Source organism: Ovis canadensis, chromosome 1 (assembly GCF_042477335.2).
Source record: "Ovis canadensis isolate MfBH-ARS-UI-01 breed Bighorn chromosome 1, ARS-UI_OviCan_v2, whole genome shotgun sequence".
NCBI classification, from domain to species: Eukaryota; Metazoa; Chordata; class Mammalia; order Artiodactyla; family Bovidae; genus Ovis; species Ovis canadensis.
In genome coordinates, this window is record NC_091245.1 from 193,498,582 (window position 1) to 193,523,287 (window position 24,706).

General features: G+C 36.9%; 1 protein-coding gene across 13 annotated transcripts in view; it reads right to left on the reverse strand.

Annotated features, from left to right (window-relative positions):
- LRCH3 (leucine rich repeats and calponin homology domain containing 3) overlaps nucleotides 1-24,706 on the reverse strand; it is a 105,804-nt gene that overhangs the window by 29,046 nt on the left and 52,052 nt on the right. For 4 of the 13 annotated variants that reach the window (XM_069556454.1, XM_069556420.1, XM_069556428.1 and 1 more), the window contains exons 7-14: nucleotides 23,560-23,653; nucleotides 22,230-22,350; nucleotides 20,605-20,753; nucleotides 15,873-15,949; nucleotides 8,580-8,631; nucleotides 8,047-8,196; nucleotides 3,437-3,487; nucleotides 1,860-1,913 (exon numbers count right to left, since the gene is read on the reverse strand). In XM_069556454.1, coding sequence (XP_069412555.1) covers nucleotides 1,860-1,913; nucleotides 3,437-3,487; nucleotides 8,047-8,196; nucleotides 8,580-8,631; nucleotides 15,873-15,949; nucleotides 20,605-20,753; nucleotides 22,230-22,350; nucleotides 23,560-23,653 — 748 coding nt within the window. The remainder of the gene's footprint in view (nucleotides 1-1,859; nucleotides 1,914-3,436; nucleotides 3,488-8,046; nucleotides 8,197-8,579; nucleotides 8,632-15,872; nucleotides 15,950-20,604; nucleotides 20,754-22,229; nucleotides 22,351-23,559; nucleotides 23,654-24,706) is intronic. The other 9 variants (XM_069556472.1, XM_069556448.1, XM_069556457.1 and 6 more) reach the window with 5 other exon arrangements.

Genomic DNA, 24,706 nt, shown 5'->3' on the forward strand with positions numbered 1-24,706 from the left:
GGTAGGAAAGGGTTTCTCATATCTGTAGAACAGAAAAAAATGCTGACAAAGCATGAGACCAGAAATGAGAGACAGATAATAGCCAGAGTGCACAGGAACTTATAGGCCATGTTAAGAAGTCTGCAACTTATTCTAAAGGGTTTGCAGACCATGTTAAGAAGTATATGGACTTTATTCTACCATGTGAAGATAATACTTAAGCTCTTAAAAGTCATTTAAGTGTAGTTTTGATAAGATCAGAGGAGAGGTATGATTTAAAAAATGGCTCTTTGTGTACATGTTGGACACTATTTGGCATGCAAAAATATCTGAGACATGGTTCTTGCTTTTAAAGGCCGTCTAATTTATGCCAGACATGAATACTATTAAGTAAAATACTAGTGTATGTGTTTGAAAATGGCTGAAATTTCAAATTTCACACTAAGGGGGGATTTTGTGGCTGTTTTTCCAAATTCCACTTTTTCCTTGATAAAAAAGTCTGGGCATTCAGCACTTACTATATGTGTTATTAAATCTAATCTTCAGTTCCCTAAAGTGTTTTCAATTATAGTACAACACAGCACGGTGTTCATGCAGGTTTTAAGTCACCCGGATCTAGATCTGAACCAGCCTTGTACTTATTAGCTATGTGATCTTGGATAAGTCACATCTGGAGAAAACATTCTGTGCCTCAGTAATCATCTGTAAAACGGTGTTAAGTTTACCCTTAGCTCTTTAGGCTGCTGTGAGGATGAATGAAATAATGCTGGTACAGTGTCTGGGTCATCACAGGCTCTCAGTATTTTTCTACATTAATTTATTATTTGCTTCTCAAGCCAATTAACTTCAACTAAAACTCCAGAAGCTTATTTCTTTATAAGACTGCCCAGTTAAAATGTGCTTTATCCATCATAAAGGAAATGATGATTGCAGAACAGAGATTTTGACAGTGAAAGTTTATGTAACAGGAACCTCATGCTGACGTACATGTAGTTCATGCAATAGCATGCACAGAGGCAGCAGTTACCAGCTCCTAAGACAGGAACTGCTACAGACAATAGGCTTTTGAGCTGCTGGTTTTCAATACTACAGTGAAAAAAGTAACATAAAACATGATGGGAAAACCACTGTGTAAATGGTTAGAATCCTCTTGCAAAGCTGATAAAAATGAGACTACCAATAAAGTTCTCATGTTATACTCATTTTCATCTGATGAAACAGACAATAAGTAAACCAATGTGTTTTACGGTTATCTTCTAAATTTGCATGTGTTCAATAAAATCAAATAAAATTTTAAAAGAAAAGCAAACTAATGTTAACAAAGATCAGTAGATAGCATTCCAAGTTAATGTTTCCCCGAGTTTAAAACATAAAATGGGTATGGAGGGATAATCTTGAGATGGAAGTATTTTTTTAAAGTTTGGGATTTTCAGTAGCTTAAAATAGATAATAAAATAGGGTGTCAAATATACAGTCATATAATTAGCATCATGAAGTAATAAGGGAACCATTCATCATACAGGTGACTCACAAAACAAATTAATGATTAACAATGTACATCTGTAATTAGAAATTTCATTTTAAAAACTAATATATTATGCCATCTCCTCCAACACACATACAAAGCCATATGGTTCTCAATGCAGATGTTTTACTTTTGAGAACACTAATAAAGGTATTTGAATCACATCTGCAGAATACTTGGAATACTGGGTAAATCATGAAAAGTAATGTTGGGAGACGTTCTAATTACTTGCAAAGCATTCAGTAATGATGCTCATCATGTTTTATGGTATTTAGATCAATTCAGAAAGAAAAGTACAATAGCTATTCTCCAATCTTACAGCAATGTAAAACTCCATTTTGTGCAAGGTTCTTACCACTAACAAGGCACTATCATCAGTGTGCTGAGACCTTCTGGATGGGAAGGGACACTGGAGAGGTGGAGAAAAATGAAGCAGTGTCAAAACCAAGCTATGCACACACAGGACGAATTTCACAAATACACACGCAGAGAGACATACTAACATATACTTGTAAAGATGCCAACATACAGGACCACATTCACAGTCATTCAGAATTCATGCATCATAACAGCTAGTAAGTTGTGAGTAATGATTTTCTTCTCAAGAACTTAAACAATTTCAAATATAATTTTATTGCCTAAAAACTTTCTAAAGTGAGGAAGGAACAGGAGATTATTCTCTGTTCTAAGAAGAGAAAGCTGAAGTACAGATGTAGCAATAACATAAAGAATTTCTGCTTATTTAGTGAGCTAGTGATAAATTCAAAACAATAAACCCAAGAGTCATGCCTCCTATTCCAAGCATCTCTTCATTACCTTTCAAGATAAAACAAGGGTACAATTGGAAATTTTAAACTGTACATGTCATTTTCCTGAAGAGCTTCAGTTTTATATAATGAATTACTCCAGAAGGATCATTAAGGAGGAAATGTTTGGGTAAAAAAGCAAGAGTATATTAACTTATCAAATTCTGACTGTCAAAAGTTTGTACAGTTATTACCATGAGAAGAAAAGACAACTGAAAATGCTTGAGTGAATCTTTTGGGTGTTACACCAATGCCCAAGTTCTCAAATAAATGAACAAAAACAGTTACTATATGTCAAAGATTTAAAAAACTTTATAATGAATAATTTAAAACATTTCCAATATATTTTACTAATCTAGAAACACTTGTGCTACGAAAACACCATGCTGAAAACTGATGCTTATAAAGCCCCATGTGTTAGGTTTTCAAATAACTTATTTTACAAAAAACAAAGTCATCATTCACATGAAAAAACACGTTAATGCATCCTTAAGGAACTGGTGATCATAAACTCAAAAAATAAAAAGGCAAAGTCAAAGGAAAGTAGCTAATGAAAAAGCCAACTACAAGAAAAAAACTTATTTAGTAAGCATCAGTTTAACAGATCAAAACAGATGCCCAGATTTTCAAAAAGGTTAATAAGCAATTAATCTCACATGTCAATCTGTAATGAAAATGTACAACGTATGATAAAATTAATGTGTACAAAGTATAACCAATAACATACACACTTAGGAAATGAGCTCTGAAGTGGAAATACTATGTAGAGCTTTTGGTTTAATACTGACACCAATCACCTGTGTTAGATACAGATCTCAGGACCATCTCTCATTACACAGTAGCTTTGAAAATGGATGAGGGAGATGATATCTCTGCTGGGGATGCAAGGAGGGTAATAAATAACCTCCAGATGGATGTGTATAAATTTAAAAAAAAATCCTGATCTATAGATTGTGATAAACTTCCTGGCCTGTGTCTTTTTTCCCTAGCAAGTAGATTTTTGTGAAGGGAAAAAAGAAAATGCCAATAATTTGATCACTAAAAACATATGATAATCACATGCAAACGATTTCATTTTCATTGCAGTAATAAAAAATTTCAAAGAAAGGTGATTATATAAACTTACCTCACCAACTAAGGGGGTGTGTTGTTTTTGTGGACTTTGCGATGCTTTTTGCTATATACCCCACAAGAAAGGGAAGTTGGTTAGAATTTGGAACACTGGAAATGAAAAATTCTGTTCATTAAATAACCACTCACATTAATTTCTGTATCTCTTATGTATGACACTTTTCTAAATTAACTGGTTACAAGATGCTACCCTTTCCTTAAGTAGCTTATATTTTAAATGCAGAAAAGCAGTAAGCTGATATACACTTTTCTGTGTATACAGGCATCTATAAACATAACATTTAAAAAACTACACTTTTTAAAATATGTACACAGATAAAAACATATTCACAGAGTAGTGATCTCTCACTATATTTTCTCAATGAAATCATTCTTTCTCTAATGGCTTCAAATAATACTCCAATGCTAACAGCTTTAGCTCTCTCCCATCAGCCAAATTTCAGGCTTGTATTTCAAATGTTTGTGGAAACTCTCTACCTGGAAACCCCACTGTCATCTTATGTTCAACATAACTAAAAAAACTCTTCCATTTCCCATAATAACTGGCTCTTACGTTTAACTTGCTAATTTCTGTTATTACATCAATTAACAATCTCACAATATCTGCACTGAGTGTTTTACAATGTGTTCCTATACACAGTATCTCAAGTGATTCTTCTTATTCTGTGAGATAATCACCATAATCATATTCTTTAAAGATGAAAAAATTGAGGATAGAGAGTTTGTATTGGAGAAGGAAATGGCAACCCACTCCAGTATTCTTGCCTGGAGAATCCCAGGGACTGGGGAGCCTGGTAGGCTGCCGTCTATGGGGTCGCACAGAGTCGGACACGACTGAAGTGACTTAGCAGCAGAGAGTTTGTATGGTCTGTGCAAGGTCACAAAGTAAGCAGCAGAACTCAGATTTGTACCTATGTCTTCTGACTCTAAATCTGACCTTCTTTCCACAGAGCTAATTCCCATTAAAACCATTCTTTTAGCTTCAAAATCTTGCTTTGGAACCTTTTTTTCCCCATTCATTGTCAATGATTTTTCAACATTCACTACACATCTATGTATAGGATATAATGATGCTTCTTCTAAAAACTCTTGTTATTTTATAAAACGCTTTGTGGTAGCAAGGGGTATAGCACATACCATACTAATAAAAGTACTAGGTGCAGCCACAGTTATTCTCAAATAGTCGCTATTTAACTGTTAAATATTACACAAATAAGGAAAATAAAGGCATAGAATGGCTCAGTAACTTTCCAAAAATCAAGCATATGCCTAGTAGCAAAGCTAGACTCAAATTCAGGTATTTCTGATACTAGGACCTTACCATTGGACAACACTGCTTTTCCTTAGGAAACTTAAGAGATTGTCTAGTTTTATGCCTTCATCTAATTACTGCAATTACTCTCTATTTCATTTTCTTGCTGATATGTTCTTACATGAGATTAGTTTTTCAGAAGTACCTTCCTTCTCATGTTTTTCTCCTGCTTACGAACTAAAATTGCTCTTGTCTGCCTAACTGTTCAAGATCAAACTCCAATCTGACCTTTAATCAAGGCTATCTACAATGTAATTATCTCTTACTGGTTATATGACTTCCACATAAGGCAAGTTAACTGAGTTATTTTATGTGAAATGCATAGAACACCACTTAGGACATAATATGTGTTCAGTTCAGTTCAGTTGCTCAGTCGTGTCCCACTCTTTGCGACCCCATGAATTGCAGCATGCCAGGCCTCCCTGTCCATCACCAACTCCTGGAGTTCACTCAGACTCACATCCATCGAGTCAGTGATGCCATTCAGCCATCTCATCCTCTGTCATCCTCTTCTCCTCCTGCCCCCAATCCCTCCCAGCATCAGTCTTTTCCAATGAGTCAACTCATCGCATGAGGTGGCCAAAGTACTGGAGTTTCAGCGTTAGCATCATTCCTTCCAAAGAAATCCCAGGGCTCATCTCCTTCAGAATGGACTGGTTGGATCTCCTTGCAGTCCAAGGGACTCTCAAGAGTCTTCTCCAACACCACAGTTCAAAAGCATCGATTCTTTGGTGCTCAGCCTTCTTCACAGTCCAACTCTCACATCCATACCTGACCACTGGAAAAATCATAGCCTTGACTAGACGGACCTTAGTTGGCAAAGCAATGTCTCTGCTTTTGAATATGCTATCTAGGTTGGTCATAACTTTTCTTCCAAGGAGTAGGTGTCTTTTAATTTCATGGCTGCAATCACCATCTGCAGTGATTTTGGAGCCCAAAAAAATTAAGTCTGACACTGTTTCCACTGTTTCCCCATCTATTTCCCATGAAGTGATGGGACCTGATGCCATGATCTTCGTTTTCTGAATGTTGAGCTTTAAGCCAACTTTTTCACTCTCCTCTTTCACTTTCATCAAGAGGCTTTTCAGTTCCTCTTCATTTTCTGCCATAAGGGTGGTGTCATCTGCATATCTGAGGTTATTGATACTTCTCCCGGCAATCTTGATTCCAGCTTGTGTTTCTTCCAGTCCAGCGTTTCTCATGATGTACTCTGCATAGAAGTTAAATAAGCAGGGTGACAATATACAGTCTTGATGCACTCCTTTTCCTATTTGGAACCAGTCTGTTGTTCCATGTCCAGTTCTAACTGCTGCTTCCTGACCTGCATACAGATTTCTCAAGAGGCTGGTTAGCCATTATCATTAACTGAGAGTCAGTAAAGCATTCTGGTCCTTGACCAGGGATTTGAGCCAGCCCATCCCCCTTTCTTTTTTCTTTCCAGTTTTATTGAGATGTAAGAATCTGCCTGCAATGTGGGAGACCTGGGTTCGATCACTGGGTTGGGAAAATCCCCTGGAGGAGGGCATGGCAACCCACTCCAGTATTCTTGCCTGGAGAATGCCCAAGGACAGAGGAGGTTGGTGTGCTACAGTCCGTGGGGTCACAAAGAGTTAGACACAACTTGAGCAACTAGGTACATTAGTTAGTTCACACATAGCATTGTTATCAGTTTATGGCAGAGAGCACTATGATCTGACTTACAGAAGTCATGAAATGATTACCATAATAAGTTTAGTGATATCTACCATCTCATACAGATTCAAAATAAAAGAAAAAACAACAACAACAATGAAATGATGAACTTTTAGGATATACTTTCTTAACAACTTTCACATTTAACATATATGCTGTATTAATACATTACATCTCTAATTCTTATTTATCGTATGACTGGAAGTTTGTACCTTTTGGATACCTTCATCAAATTCCCCCTTCCCCATGCCATGCCTCTGGTAATCACAATTCTCACCTCTTTTTTAATGAGCTTGTCTGTTTTTGAAGTATAACTGATCAACAACACTATATTAGTTCCTGGTATACAATATAATGATTTCCTATTTCTGTATCAAAGTGATCACCATGATAAGTCTAGTTACCATCAAGATTTTTTTTTTAAAGAAACTATTTATTTTCCATCCGCTTCATTTCCATTTTCTATTCAGTTTGTCTTGATTAGAATCTTTGCTCTGCCACTTACTAGCTGAGTATTTAACCTTAGGAAAATCTTATCCTCTCTGGGCGTCAAATATCATCATTGCAGGCTTCATACATTTGAAAAAAATATAAGAATTTATCATGTGTATGGTAGTTAAAGAAGACACACTTTGGCTAGAGTTATGAAAAAAGAGAAAGCAATTAGAGGATGAGTGATTCATCTGTTCAATCATTTAAAAAGTATTTACTGAGCTTTACTGTTGGCTAAGGCTTGGTTAGACCTAGAGAAACATCAGTGAATAAACATGATAGAAAGAACATGTCCCTTTCTTCATGGAGTTTACAGATAAATGAGAGACAGATACATATATATGGGCCATGCCACTAAGCTTGTGGGATTTTAGTTCCCTGACCAGGAATCCAACAAGGGCCTGTGGCAATGAGAGCATAGAGTCCTAACCACTGGACCACCAGGGAATTCCTGGGAAAGACATACATTAAACATGCGAAAATATAATTATTTTAAAAAGAAAAAAAAAAATCTAAGGTGACTGCAGAACAAAAAGATGTAAGTAACATAGGCCAAAAAAGTGAACCAGATTTAGAGACAACTATAGAGTCTGTTAAAAACGGAAGTGTTAATAAGGATTATTAACTGAGTAGCTGGGGAGAAAACAGAAAGGAAAGAATCTAAGATGACTAAAGTATTAAGCCTGTGAGCCTTGCAAATTTTTGAGGTAAGGAAGTGAGTGATAGGTTCAGGTAACGATAGTTTAAATCTTCATGGCACTTTACAGTTTACACAGCATTTTCACTTTCATGATGCACTAGAGACTCAGGAAACACCAGCTGGACAGTAAAGTGATACGTCTAATGACAGATAGCTAATTAAGAGTAAGAGACTACCTCTATCCTAAAAGCAAGATCAATCACTTCCGGTTATCCTCAAGCCTATCTACCTTTGAGGACAGTTAATTAATCACAAACAGGAGACAGTTATACTATTTACTCAAGAATTCTTATGATTATCAATTTTCCCCCCCATGAAGACAATAAAACCTGACAGCCTCAGTGAAACAAATATGCACTTAATTCTAAGAAGCTTTAGGAGTACCATTCAATGAACCCAAAGAACTCACCCTGACAAAGTCCAGGACAGCATCTCTCTGAATCTGCTTGGTCCTTATTTTCTCCTCCTCATACTGCAGGGCAGCAAGTTGTGCCTCTCTCCGAGTACGTTCTACTAATTGTTCTCTTCTCCGATGAAGTTCCAGGTCTGTCTGTGAAAACTGGAATAAGAGGATCATTTTGCATATGCAAGCAGGGATAAAGATCAACTTACTAATATTCTTTATCAATTTTGGGAAACTACTGCTGACCCAAGCCATTTTTACTTTGCATTCACTGAGCATTTCTTCAGATGTGCTTATTGTTAATTTGTTCCCGTTTCTGCACTGTGTTCTGATATGTATTATAGAGACTTATTTTCTCTCTGGTACTTTCTCTGTAACACATTGCTACTCATATCAGGTGCACATTATGTTAATTGTAGATTGAAGAGACAGGTAATACAATTTAGAGATGTTTGGGAATTAACTGCAATTTAAATATTATAAAAGAAGAAAATCATCTTAATTTAAAAAGAAACTAAAACTGGAAAATTTTTTTTTACCTGATTGTGACTTGGTGATAGTGATGAGAGAGAAGATGGCTCAGCTGGAACTCTGATCCAAAAAAGAAAAATAGAAAAGAAAAAACTCTTTGATAAGACAGATAAATAAAAGATAAGTGGAATTTTATTGTCAATGTAGTTTTCTATTAATCAGCAGGCAAACTGTCTGGTCAACATTGAAAGACCAACTGCATTTTATAAACTTGAGCCCAAGTCATTAAATTAAGCTACAGGAACACCTGATGTCTCCAACTCATATTTCATGTGATGATATCACCGATCAAACTATACATAGTGAACAACTGTCTATGTCAGCCAGTGCTGATGATAGTTATTTGAGATCACTTTCAAACAGTATTGTTTCTTTACAGCTCACAGAACTACATCTTCTTTATTACTAGGACTGAAACAAGATACATGTACATGGAGATGGTTTATACACAAAGCCACTTTATCAACACAGTTCTGGAATACTACAGAACCTATAACTTTACGTGTGAAGTGAAGCGAAGCGAAGTTGCTCAATCATGTCCGACTCTTTGCGACCCCATGGACTGTAGCATACTACGCTCCTCTGTCCATGAGATTTTCCAGGCAAGAGTACTGGAGTGGGTTGCCATTTCCTTCTCCAGAGGATCTTCCTGACCTAGGGATCGAACCCAGGTCTCCCACACTGTAGGCAGATGCTTTATCATCTGAGCCACCAGGGAAGTCCACTAACTATGTGTAGAGCACATCTACTCTCATTTTTAACTGAAGAGTAATTTTAGTAACATAATTGAAGATTTTGTTGATTTTTATCTTTAAGAAAAATATGAAACCTGATTTGATGCTTAAAAAAAAACAGTAAAACTTGCTTTTCAGTTTTATCAGTGTTAATTCTTATATTTTGGTATTTATTTCTTGCTGTATTTCCTAAAGTTTAAAAATATAATATATAAGAAAACAAAAACTTAAGCTAGTCTATTGTTCTTTCATGCTACATTTTTTTCTTATATTGGTTTCAAATCTTTGAAGTACTCACAAAATTTTTTTTAAATTTCTAGGCATTAAAAAAACTTTGACAGAATAAATTGTTTATAATTTTTAAAAGGAACAGAATAAATTACTTAATGCCTACCAAATTAACTACTTAATAACTTCCTATACAAGATTTAAAATAATGTTAAAGGTAGAGATTTAAAACTTCCTTAACTTTCTATTAATCCTCGCCAACCTTAATCCTAGCACGGCTAACCAGAGCATACTCAGTCACAAGTCTCCCAAGAAAAGAGAGGAATGTATCAGTAGGATAAGATTTTTAACTGGGATATAACCAATAAAGAATGAGAGATGAGTGACTTCAGGACCATGTACTAGAATAACTGGCATTAAGTGCAAGTTTGTCCCAAATTACCAACTTCACTGTTTACATTTCTTATAGTTTTTATTGGCCATCTATAGATAAACTATACCAGAAAGGATCATATAAAACCATCTCAAGTGGGTATATGTGCCCTGATTTGAACATTTTTCTTTAATAATGCTTTTTAAGCAAAACTTTTTAATATACATCTTTATATTCTCATTTCTTCATCCTCTTTTTTACACCAAATCTCAAAAGTTGGTTGAATTCACTGTTTCCACTTCATCTCATCCCATTTTATTTTGAACCCACTCCAATCTGGATCTGTCCTCACAACTTCACTGAAACTGCTCTCTTCAATTTGGGCGCTCTACATGTCCAAATCCAATATTTCTTCTCAGCTCTCACCTTCCTGAACCTAGCAGCAGTATGTGAGATTTGCTCTCTCTCCCCACATGTCTTGAGAATATCTCTTCACTTAGCCTCTGGGACATGACCTTCTTTCTCCTATTTCCATAACCATTCCTGCTTGTCTCTACTACCATACCATTATGTTCATTTCACACGCTAGCAAGGTTATACTCAAAATCCTTTAAGACAGGCTTCAGCAGTATGTGAACTGAGAACTTCCAGATGTACAAGCTGGGTTTTGAAGTGGCAGAGGAACCAGAGATCTAATTGCCAGCATCAGCTGGATCAGAGAAAGCAAGGGAATTCCAGAAAAACATTTACTTCTGCTTCACTGACTATACAAAGGCCTTTGACTGTGTGGATTAAAACAAACTGTGGCAAATTCTTAAAGAAATGGGAGTACCAGACCATCTTACCTGTCTCCTGAGAAATGTGTATGCGGGTCAAGAAGCAACAGTTAGAACTGAACATGGAACAAAGGACTGGTTCAAAATTGGGAAAAGCTATATATTGTCATCCTGCTTATTTAACTTACACACAAAGTACACCGCACAAAATGCTGGGCTGGATGAATCACAAACTAGAATCAAGACTGCCAGGAGAAATATCAATAGTCTCAGACATGCAGATGATACCACTCTAATGGCAGAAAGTGAAGAGAAGCTAAAGAGTTTCTTGATGAAGATGAAAAGGAGAGTGAAAAAGCTGGCTTGAAACTCAACATTTAAAAAACCAAGATCATGGCAACTAGTCCCATCACTTCATTACAAATAGAAAGGGAAAAAGTAGAAGCACTAACAGATTTTATTTTCTTGGGCTCCAAAATCACTACAGACGGTGACTGCAGCCATGAAATTAAAAGATGTTTGCTTGCTGGAAGGAAAGCTATGACAAGCCTAGACAGCATACAAGCAGAGACATCACTTTGCCAACAAAGGTCCGTATAGTCAAAGTTATGGTTTTTCTAGTAGTCATGTACAGATGTGAGAGTTGGACCATAAAGTAGACTGAATGCCGAAGAACTGATGCTTTCGAACTGTGATGCTGGAGAACACTCTTGAGAGTCTCTTGGACTGCAAGGAGATCAAACCAATCCATCCTAAAGGAAATCAACCTTGAATATTCACTGAAAGGACTGATGCTGAAGCTGAAGCTCTGATACTTTGGCTACCTTAAGTGAGAGCTGACTCACTGGAAAAGACCCTGGGAAAGACTGAAGGCAACAGGAGAAGGTGGCAGCAGAGGATGAGATGATTAGATAGCATCACCAACTCAATGGACATGAACTTGAGCAAACTCCAGGAGACGTGGAGGATAGAGGAGCATGGTGTGCTGCAGAGTATAAGAGTACCTGATAAGTATTTGCAGTCGCAAAGAGATGGACACAACTTAGCGACTGAACAATAACAACAAACAATCTTGTTGTTTAAGCCTTAATTCTCTCCCCTTCACTCTAAATTTATGTATCTAGACCTGCTTACCTGGTAACACCACCGAACTTCTAGCAGCATCTCAAGTAGAACATACATCGTATGTGTGTTAGTCCCTCACTCGTGTCCGACTCTTTGTGACCCCACAGACTGTGTAACCCACCAGGCTCCTCTGTCCATGGGATTCTCCTGGCAAGAACACTGGAATGGGTTGCCATGCCCTTTTCCAGGGGTTCGACCCAGGGATCGAACCTTGGTATCCTGCATCACAGGGAGAGTCTTTACCGTTTGAGCTACAGGGAGATCTCAAGTAGAACATAAGCACAACTTAATTTTCATCTCACACTTCAAAACGGTTCTGCCTTACTTACACTCCTTAGTGCTCCTGGGGCACACCAAGTATGATCCTCTGTAATGGCTTCTGCCTGGACTGTTCTTCCCCTAGACAGCCAGAATCCTTGATCCCTCCTTGGGGTTTCGATCAAAACATCATTACCTCATACAGTGGCTCTCGCTTTCCCCTCAACCTGACTCAGTATTAACTCTTTCATCCTGCTTTATTTTTCTTCGCGTTGTTAAAGGTTAACTATGTGACATCAGGGACCTAGAACATAACCAGACTATTGCAGTGCTCAAGAAATATTATTTAAACAAATGGCAGTGATATATCTTCCTCTCAAAGATATGGGATATTGATACAAAAATACAGGTTTGTAATTCTGCGTTTTTAAATCTTGAACTTACTTGAGCTGGGTAAACCAGAACTGTACCTCTGTATGACAGACTCTGAACTGCCGTTCTGCTTTTCTTTGTTCATCATATCACATTTAATATAGTAGCTTTTCTAGTTTTGTCTATGTAACATGAAACTAAAAATATCCAGGTATTTCTTTAATACTATACTGCTTCCAGTAGAAATTAACGTACTTCATAGGACCTAGCCTGACATTATCATCTCTCCTGAACTAAAATGCCAATCAGGTTATAAGTGAGCCCTTAAAATTTTTTTTGATATATAAAATAAATGATAGTTTTGTTATTTTAACTAAAAATTTATTTATTCCATCTTAGCAAACAGTTATAAAACAGTTCCCAATTTATCATAATACTCTTAACATACCTCTTTACCTTTCTTAATCCTCAGGCAGATTGTGTCTGTTTGTGTGGGGGAGGGGGAGGTAGAAAGAAATGCACATGGTGGGTGATGGGAGGGGAAGAGGATTGGGAGGAAAAAAGCAAACAACTTTTTTTTTCAGCAGTGACTAACAAGCTAGTAGCAGTCTATAAACTAACTCAATTCCTTTCAGTCTTTGTAACGGAAGGGTTGATCGACACTTTGTAGGTTAACATATTCCTCAGGTTGGGAAGCCCCAATAGCTCAAGAGGTAAGGATTCTTCCTGCAACGCAAGAGATGCAGGAGCCGCAGGCTGGATTCCTGAGTTGGAAAGATCCTCTGAAGAAGGAAATGGCAACCCGTTTCAATATTCTTGCCTGGAAAACTCCATGGACTGAGGAGCCTGGCAGGCTACAGCCCACAGGGTTGTTAAGAGTTGGATATGACTGAGCACACACATGAAGCAATGCAACATCACTCAGGTTACAGGTAAGTCTTGTGAGCCTGAGAGTTGCCAACCACTCTGAGGTGATTTTGTTTTTCTAGGCTCTAATAGCAACATGAGGTATGTATTGATCTTCAAGCTCAACTGATGACGGGAATAAAGTATGGGGTTCTTATCCAAAGACTGTATTGATCTAAAGATTTAAAACACCTAGTTAACAGTAATCATTGATTTAGTTTCTAGCACTGTGGCAGGTTACATATTCTGAGTGACTCTTCCAATGGAAACAAAAAAACTGTTCAATAAAGTAATCTTTTAAAATGCACTGCTGAAGTGCCAAAAAAAAAAAAAATCCACAGATTCTAAAAGGAAGTTAAAAAACAGGAACTCTGGATTAAGGTTTGGTAGGCAGATTTTTGGCACTCATGATCTCCTTCCCTGGTATTACTCCAATAAATATGTTACATATCAGAAAAGGACTCTACAGATGAAATAAAGGTTACTAATTGGTCTACCTTATCCAGATAGGCCTAGTACAATCATACAAGTCATTAAAACCAGAAAAGGAAGGCAAGAGAGTTTGAGAGATGTAGCAGAAAGGGAAATCAGATTTAAAATGTGAAGATCTGATCCGTCACTGCTGGTTTGATACAGAGGAAACCATGAACCAAGAAATGTGGGTGGACTCTAGAAGCAAAAATGACTCCCAGCTAATAGCTAACAAGGTAATGGAGACCTCAATCTACAACTGCATAGAACTGAATTCTGCCAGCAACCTATATGAGCCTGGAAGTGGATTCTCCTCCAGGGTCTCTAGGTAAGACTCTAGGCTAGCCAACACCTTGACTTTGGCCTTGTAAGGCCCTAAGCAGAGAACCAAAACAAGCCTGCCCAGACTTCTATCTCTCAGAACTGTAATATAATAAATAGGTGTGTTTTAAGTAACTAAATTTGTGGTAATTTGTTATATAAGGGTCAGAGACATTACTTTGCCGACAAATGTCCATCTAGTCAAAGCTATGGTTTTTCCAGTAGTCATGTATGGATGTGAGAGTTGGACTATAAAGAAAGATGAGGGCCGAAGAATTGATGCTTTTGAACTGTGGTGTTGGAGAAGACTCTTGAGAGTCCCTTGGACTGCAAGGAAATCAAACCAGTCAATCCTAAAGGAAATCAGTCCTAAATATTCATTCATTGGAAGGACTGATGCTGAAGCTCCAATACTTTCGCCACCTGATGGGAAGAACTGACTCATTGGAAAAGACCCTGATGCTGGGAAAGATTGAAGGCAGGAGAAGGGGATGACAGAGGATAAGATGGTTGGATGGCATCACCAACTTGATGGACATGAGTTTGAGCAAGCTCCGGGAGTTGGTGATGACAGGGGAGCCTGGCGTGCTGCAGTCCATGGGGTTGTAGAGTTGGGTATTACTGAGCGACTAAACCTAACTGAACTGAAGCGTCAGAAAACTAAAACTTTGGTAAGGCAACTGAGCAAAAAGCTGGCTTTCACCTTGAGAGTGTGTCCCATATCCTGGAGACCTTGAGCTTTATTTATGATGGACACAGAAGGTAGGAGGTGCCAAAAATAAAGCAGAGGTCTATCCAACATGGGGAACTGTAACAAGAAATTCCCGCATGATACTGGAATCTCAAATAACCACATTTTCAGTAAAGGGACACATTGGCAACTAAAAGGTCACTTTGAGATAAATTTCAAAGACATGAAATGTGTCTAAATCTTCATGAACTAACAAGAGTGAAAAGGCCAAGTTATAAGATTTCTTTCTTTCATTATTCTCCCTACTTTCTTTATTCCTCTATAGCTCAGCCTTCTAACCAACTTTAATATCCTGTCAAGTATAAGCAAATGATGTATGACACTTTCTATACAACAAATTTAATGCTACTTAAAAATAGATTTATCAAACCTACTTTTTTAAGATTTCAAAAAAAAAAAAAGGAAGCAAAGAAATCAAAGGCTGAGAATTTTTCAAAGATTGTGATACAGTTTATGATAAGAAACTTTTTGGAGTTCAAGAATAAGCAGCAGTACTCCTGAGAAAACAAAAAAGCAGCAGCAGCAGCAGTACTCTAAATGGTCAAGCTAATTTCAGAAATATCCTGTGAGGCAGTAATTATAGATAAAAGATTACTTCAACTGAGATGGGAATGAAGACTATATTGTTTTCTCTGTTGTTCTGTCATCTAATCAAAAGTTTAAGTAAAATCGCTGGACTCCTGAAATTCATGCAGCTCTATTTATGCATAAATCCAGATACATCATTATAAACTTTATTATTTATCTTCAAATAATTATACAGATAATGGTCTAGGTAATCCGAATTTAGAAATCAGTAAGTCAGTTTTACTTCTTATTCTAGAGCACAAAGGTATATTTCACTTGGCTGTAAATACATCATATTTAAAACATGTAGTATCTAAACACCTTCATTATACATATATCTACCCAAAACCAAAATCATTTCATGCTCTTACTACTGAGTTTTAAGACAGAAACAAATGACTAGCACTGGTTTTTCAAACCTATTTTGATGTGAGTATCTTCTCATGTCTTCTGTTTTTTGAAATTCCCTCATGGGTATTGGCTTTACTGGTGAACCCTAGGCCAAAAACAGAAAAACAATCAATTTAACACATGTATCCAGAAAAGTGTAATTACACAGTTTACATTTCAATGGCATTTAGGGATCAGTATATTATATTACACTAAAAATATTTTAACAAAATCTTGGAATGTGAATTTTCATGTTTAGAAGAATTATAGGCTATATTACTGCTTTGGTTAACAGAAGACTGTTCATAATCCAAAAACACTTATTTTTTAAAAATGTAATTTTCTTCTCACTGTATTTTATGATTTATAATGACCATACAGTAATATTTACAAAACAGTAAGATGTGAAAGTTGGAAAGAGTCTTAGAAGTCACTGAGCACAAACTCTCCTCTAGAGCAGGAACTCCTACCGATCCTATCCTGACTTTTGCTCAGCCTCTCTTGACTATTCCTGGTAACAGGAAGTTCACTGGGGAGACATTTCTTTACTTCATCATCATCATAAATTGTACTTATGTTAGACAAATAGTCCTGGGGATGCTAGTAGAATATCAAGATAAAGTAAAAAGTAATTTCTTCCTTTTTCTTTAAAGATTTATTTACTTATTTTATGTATTATTTATTTATTACCCATTTATTATGATGAGTCTTTGCTGCTGCACGCAGGCTTTCTCTACTTGCAGTGACCATGGGCTACTCTGTGTTCTAGTGTGCGGGCTTCTCACTGAGGCAGCTTCTCTTGTTGCGGAGCACAAGCTCTAGGAGTGCTGGCTTCAGTGGTTGCAGCACATGGGCTCAGTAGTTGTGATGTACCGGCTTAATTGCTCGGCAACACATGGGATCTTCCTGGACCAGGGATGGAACCAGTGTCCCTTGCACTGCAAGGTGAATTCTTAATTACTGTACCACCAGGGAAGTTCAAGAGTAATTTCTGATTATGGCAAAATATGGTATTAATTGGGGCTTCCCTGGCGACTCAGCAGTAAAAAATCTGCCTGTGATGCAAAAGATGCAGGAGACTCAGGTTCAATCCCTGGATGGGGAAGACCCCCTGAAGAAGGGAATGGCAACCCTCTCCAGTATTTTTGCCTGGAGAATCCCATGGACAGAGGAGCTTGGGAGGGCATAGTCCATAGCGTCGCAAAGAGTTGGACACGACTGAAGCGACTTGAACATGAGCACGATGGTATTAATGAGGGCTTTCCCGCTGGCTTGTGGTAAAGAATCTGCCTGCAAATGTAGGAGATGTAGGTTTGATCTGTGGGGTGGGGGAGATCCCCTGGAGAAGGAAATGTCAACCCACTCCAGTATTCTTGTCTGGAAAATCCCATGAACAGAGGAGCCTGGCAGGTTACAACTTAGTGACTAAATAACCACCACCAGCATGGTATTAATTAAAAGAGAAATAGTGGCAAATGGTAAAGAATCTGCCTGCAATGCAGGAGACCTGGGTTCAATCCCTGGATCAGAAGATCCCCTGGAGAAAGGAAATAGCAACCCACTCCAGTATTCTTGCCTGGAGAATTCCATGGACAGAGAAGCCTGGCGGGCTACAGTCCATAGGATCACAAAGAGTTGGACATGACTGAACGACTAAAACACACAGGGTAAAAGTCATTTAAAAAAATCATTGATGAAAACTTAACTGGTTTAAGTTATATGGCTTATATACTGAAAAATATAAATCAAAGATAGAGATACCATGTATACTGTCAAGTGAGAATCTATAAAAACAATATAATCCTACTTGAACATCAAAGAAAATCATCAAAATGGGTATTCTAGAAGGAGGAAAAACCCAACTTATTCCCCCTAAAAATCTAAAAATCAAATGTAAGACTATTTACAGTCTATCTCCAAGAAACAAGTACATCACACATTACTACAAAATCTTAGGTGAATTACTCCAAAGGGCTAAAGCTGATTCCTGTAAAGTCTGGGCATAAGGATCATATTAAATGAGACACAATTCTAGAATCTGGATGAGAGGATATTTATTCTAATTTTAGTGAATTTAAGTTTTTAAGTAAACAGAAATCTCTCTTAGTATGCTACCATCAATGACTTATCACCCAGGTTTTACAATACTGTGATTCCACTTAAAATTACTGCAAGAGGTACATGAAATTTTCATGACAAAATGAATGCAACATTAGTTTAATTTTAAAAAGTAAATATGTTACAGTTTATAAGCCATACCCTATTTTGTCATAATATTTCTATGCATGTGACAAGTGTTATGATAAAACTTAAATAACAGCAGAGTGTTTAAACTCTCAAATAGTTTTAACAACTCATTTTTAGGCAGTATCCAAGAATATAAAAAAATATTTATTCACTGGTTATTAAACCATTTAAAATAACACTGCTTCATTTTATTTTTATATACGGGTGGTGGTTTAGTCACTAAGTCGTGTTTGACTCTTGTGACCCCATGGACTGTAGGCTGCCAGGCTCCTCTGTCCATGGGATTTTCCAGGCAAGAATACTGGAGTGGATTGCCATTTCCTTCTCCAGGGGATCTTCCTGACCCAGGAAGTGAACCCGGGTCTCCCACATTGCAGGCAGATTTTTATATACGCCAAGCTTCAAAAGCCTTATGACACAGAAGTCCTAAAGAGCCTTATGACAGAATCATAAAGACTACTATACATAATAGGTAGATAGAATCAAAAAATATATTACAAATTAGCCAATATAATGGATTAAGGAAATGATACTACAATTTTTCACCAGCAGTGTAACAGGCATTTTCACTTTTAGTAGAAATACCTCATCTACACAGGATAATTAACCATAAAATAGTCAAAGAGAAAGTCTACAAGAAAAGAAAAAGGACACCCCAAGATTATAATATGGGCATTGTTAACTTAAATTTTATTGCCAAGTAGATGCCCTTTGCTCTAGCAGCAATGCTTACAGCCTGAACCACAAGCAGTTTCATTAATCACCAGTACACACTGCTATCTGTAGGCTGCAGGACTTTGATTCACAGCAATGGATATTACTGGCTGGTTTCACCTTTTGAGATATCAGTCACCCATAGTCAACCATGATCCAAAAATATTATATGGAAAATTTCAGAAACAAACAATTTGTAAGTTTTATACTACATGCCATTTTAGGCAGTGTGGTAAAATCACAGGCTGTCGCACTGCATCCCACCTGGGTTATAAATGATCCCTTTCAACAGGGTATCCTGCCTGTTAGTCAGTTAGTAGCTGGCTCAGTTAAGTTTCTCTCAATTATCAGATTGTTGCAGTACACCAGTGCTTGTGTACAAGTAATCCTATTTTATTAACAATGGCCCCAAGTATAAAAGTAGTAACGTTAGTAATTTAGATATGCCTGAGAGAAGTAGTAAAATGCTTCACTGAAGTGAAAAGGTGAAAGTTTTTGAATTAATAAGGAAAGAAAAAAATTGAATTCTAAGGTAAGATCTAGAGTAAGAACGAAGCTTCCATCTGTGAAATTGTGAAGAAGGAAAGAGACATTCACGCTAGTTTTGCTACTGCACTTCAAACTGCAAACGTTACACAGCCACGGTGTATGTAAATGAATGCTTAGCGAAGATGGGAAAGGCATTAAATTTGTGCAGTGAGATAAGAAGAGACAGTGGGTGTGCACACATCCAAATTCACATAATTTTTGTTACAGTATACTGTTGCAACTGTTTTATAATTAGTTATTATTCTTAATCTCTTACTGTGCCTGATTTATAAATTAAACTTTACCATAGGTATGTATGTATAGGAAAAAATATAGTACATATAGGGCTCAGTAGCATCCATCCACTGGTGCTCTTGGAATGTAGTCCCCTCAGATATGGGGTGGGGGGAATAACGTATTTATCAAACTTTAAATACAAGAGTGTCTTTTGAACCAACAAAAAATACTGTGTTCAAAAGTCTTCAGAACCAAGTTTTTTTTTTTTTAAGAATGATAATAACACTCTATAACATGTTCCACTTGAAGTGACTATTCGCTATTTCTAAAAGACTAAATACATCATTCTTCAAAAAGGCCCCAAGTGTTTCTCAAATAATCCCTGCTCAGAGCCCGGGACCTACTCCAGACATTAACATCACACACACTGAAGTGGAGCCATTTTATTATGCTGACTAGATACACTGAAGAATGCTATTTCTACTTGAGACCCCTGGGGAACTGGCAGAGACTTCGCAGTGGGCTGAATGCTCATTTGTTTTCTAAGGCAACTCAATGCTCCACTATAACAGACACCCAGGAATTTTAATGGCAAACAATTTATAGTCTGTGTGACTTAGCATAAAAGCACCAATATAATTAAGCTCATCATAAAAATTCTATGGTTGAGTTTGTATGTTGCTCCAAAAGTCTGCCGTTGGTTCAATTCTTAATTACTGACCAAACTATGATTTATCAGTTAATAAAAAAGCATAAGAATAACAATAAAAAGCATCATATTCCTTTGCATTTTCTTAGGACTTCTTTAAAATTCTGAAATCTGTCTTTTTATTTGAAAAATAAATCTCAACTTTACTTAAGACTACTGTCTGATTTTAAAAATAGCTTGAAAAAGGAATAAAATTGGAACTAAAGATAATAAAACAAATAATTGAGCCTAAACCAACAAACCACTGATATGACAGATATTTAGACTATCATAAATTGTTTTTACTAGGGGATGGCAACAAATTTAGGTTTAAACATGTATACTACCTCATGAGAGATTCGCCGTTGTTCAATATATGCCATAAACTGAGAACTGAGGCTGTCTGAGTCCAGGCCCTTGTGTGGTCTCACCTCATCCTCGTCTTCCTCCGCAGCACAGCTGTCAATATAGTCGATCTGATCCAGATCATGTTCCACTGTCCATATGACACAAACACACACACACACACATCAAAAAAAAAAATTCAAGTTAGATGGCCAACAAAAACCACTAAATTGCATTCTTTTCTTTTCCTTAACATTTTCTATTATGAAAGTGGGAAGGATAAGTTTAAATTACATAAGTCTTTATCGTTTAGTCCATGTCACTCACAAGAACAGGCTAAAGAAAAGCCCTAGTCTTGATTCACTGTAAAGAATGCAGTAATTGATAGTAATCACTGGAATTTAGACCTCTAGTATTTTTTTCTTTGGCTAGCTCTTGACTGTTTTAAACAAGTTTGACTCTGTGAGACAAAAGAGTAAGAATAATTTTTTAACGTTGAAAGGTGTATCTTCTTTTAGGTTTTGCTTCATTTTGGGGGGATGTTTTAGGTTTGGGGCTTAATCATATCTCTTTGAAGAATTAGGCAGAAAACCTAACACAATCAACTCTAAATAAAAGTGAAAAGACAGGAGGAAAGACTTGGTGATGAAGAAATAAGATACTGATGACTGTTCCTCTTATTGTAACTGCTGTCCATTACTAGAAAAAAAGATTTTCCTATTTAGAAAAATATTTTTTAGAGGTCAGTATTGCAGGTATATTGCAGCAGTTTGTGGATGGAAGGGAATCATTTGAGGAATTTTTGCTTCTCAAAATGCTCTGAGGTGAGAAGCACATAAATAAGATTCAGATGCCCTTGAGCACAATTTCAGATGAAAGACAAGGCAGACATCAAGAATACACTGAATTTCTAAAAGAGGTCACAAAATGACCACAAAGAGAATCTTTAAAAAGGAGAATACTTCTAAGAAGATCATGGTTAAATCAAGATTAGCAAAGATCAGGCTTCACCTATGGCTCACTGGTGAAGAATCTGCCTGTCAATGCAGGAGACACCAGCTCGATCCCTGATCCAGGAATTTCCCACATGCTGTGGAGCAACTAAGCCTGTGCACCAGAACTATTGAGCCTGTACTCTACAGTCCGGGAGCCACAACTACTAGCCCATTTGCTGCAACTATCGAAGTCTGAGCGTCCTAGAGCCCACAAATCACTACAGGAGAGGCCAGTGCAACAAGAAGCCCACACACCACAGCTGGAGACTGCGGTGTAAAATGCAGTGTATGATCACTGCCAACTAGAGAAAAAGCCCATGCAACAAACAAGACTCAGCACAGCCAAAAAAAAAAAAAAAGATTAGCAAAGGTCTATTCCAGATAAACTGTCCTTAATAGAGTTCTCTCCCAAAATAAAGAGAAAAACATTATATTTTAATTGCAAGCCAGAAAACATAGAAAAATTGAAATCAAATCCTAATAGAAAACATTTTTTTTTCCTAATCATATGAGAAGAGGAGGGAGGTCTCTAAAAAAAGAATGGAAGAAGTTACAGATATACAAATAAAAGGAATGGATGTGAAAAGGCCATTTAAAAAGTCAGAGATGATGTTGTCAGGAATCATGTTTACCTCCACCATTTGTTACTACTAAACTGCTGTGATTCTCCTGGTATTGACTTTCTCTTCGTAGTCTTTGTTCTTTAGTAATTTCTGCTACTCGAAGAGGCAGATCTGAAAATTCATCTGTAGGCTTAAAAAAATAGCAGAAACACTAAAATAAATCACTTCAAATATTAGACAAGGTATTTATAGAATAAACTCAGAATTTATATTTTTTTAAAAGAGGAAAATAATTCCAGAGATGCATCTAGAAAGGTGCACATATTATTCAACAATATCAATGTACTTAATGGCACTGAAATGCACACTTAACAATGGTTAAAATGGGGCTTCCCTGGTTGTCTAATGGTTATGAATCCACCTTGCAATGCAGGGGACACCAGTTCAATTTCTGATCCGGGAAGATCCCACACGCTGTGAGGCAACTAAGGCTGTGTGCCACAACTACTGACCTTATGCTCTAGAGTCCGGGAGCCACAACTACAGAAGCCCATGGGCCCTAAAGCCTGTGCTCCAGCAACGAGAGAAGCCACTGCAATGAGAAGCCTGCACACCACACCTAGAGGGTAGACCCTGCTTGATACAAGTAGAGAAACCCTGAGAGCAGCAACACAGACCCAGTGCAGCCCCCCCAAAAAAGTATCTTTTTTGATGTTGCCACAATCATGTACACACCCAACCACACACAAATAGACAAGCAATTTCAAATGACAAATGGGCTGTATCCTAAAACTAATTTGCTTTAGACTCCAAATAAAACAATGTTAAAAATGGTATACTACCAGTCTTGCTAACAAAATCTTTTTATCATTTAACCTAATTTACAGCTAAAATATTGTACCTTAGTAATTTAAAGAGAGAAAACATAATATTAATAATTAAAACAAAAGAGAAAAATTATATAATTAGTTGGAAAGTTACTTATTTATCTTGAGCATGTAGATAACTTCATTAGGTTCCTATCTTATTACCCATCAGCCTATAGTTCTATTTTCTCACCTTCTAGGAGATCTTCTACCCCTCTCTGCTCAAGATTACCCAGGCACTCAAATTTTAGGTTTCCCATGTAACTGGCTCAGTTCCCATTCAGATCTTCCAGGATATAAAATGATTTATACGAGACAATGAGATAACAAACATGTAAAACACAATATGCTAAAACGACAATGAAGAAACATAATACCATTTCTGAGTGATAGGACTATGTGGGAGTTTTACTCCTCATTTGGCTTTTCTGTATTTTATATAACAAGAAATTGAGTCCAACTAAGACACTTTCCATTTTCATCATTTTACTTCCTCTTAATCAGAAGTTGCAACATGTACCATAAACACTTACTTCATTCCCTGACCATCTCTTATCACCACTGTCAACACTGTTGAAACCCGAATCAAGCGCTCCGTAGGGACGACCTGAGTACAGTTCTTCATGGCTGCCGAAAAGAAACTTTAGTTCTTATTGTGAAGTTTGATACTTTAAAAATTAACATTTGAAACAGATGCAGTTTTAGTAATAAATATTTTCATTGCATTTAGGGACTTAATTGTTTAGAATGAAGTGAGTACTCCTTTAACTTTTTAGTATGAAAAACTCCAAATTCAAAGAAAGCAAATAGAAGAGAATAATGAACTTTGATGTCCTGACTATCCACATTCAAAAATATCAACACTCTTACTTCATCTATTCCTCTAGCCATTCCCAACGCCCCTCTCCATTATTTTTGTTTTTGATAGCACTCTCTTCCTTAAGGTAAAATTTATATACACTGAAATATACAAACCTTTGACAAATGAATACATCTTTGTAACATACAACCCTATCATGATACAGGACACTTCTACTTCACCAGAAAATTACCACACATCCCTTTCCAGTCAACTTTCCTCATTTCATCAACTAAAAAGCAACTGCTACTGCTCAGTCGCTTCAGTCATGTCCGATTCTGTGTGACCCCAGAGACAGCAGCCCACCAGGCTGTCCCATCCCTGGGATTCTCCAGGCAAGAATACTGGAATGGGTTGCCATTTCCTTCTCCAATGCATGAAAGTGAAAAGTGAATATATATATATAGGGACTGGAATATATTAGATCTGTAATTACTAATTCCTTTGAGAAACATGATATGTTTATGCTATCTAGACTTCCCATCTAGGAAAAGTTTCTCTATTGACTCAAGCCTTCTTTTATCTTTTAGCAAACACAAATCTCTTCCCAGGAATTTTTTCTGTTTTTTAAAAGGAAAGTAAGGAAGACTGCAATATTCAAAGAAATTAGGTAAAGACTTCTTAGTCCTCAAAACTAAGGACAGAATCAGAGAGAAAAAGATTCTGTAACTACCCCGGAAGCCCTCAATCAAAGCTCACTGCTCAAACAGGTAATGATGTTTCCTCCTTGGTTTCTTCAGGTATGCTCTGTAATCATTACACATACACACACCCAGTAATCACTATTCATCTTCTCACACACAAACCTCAAGGCAACAGCA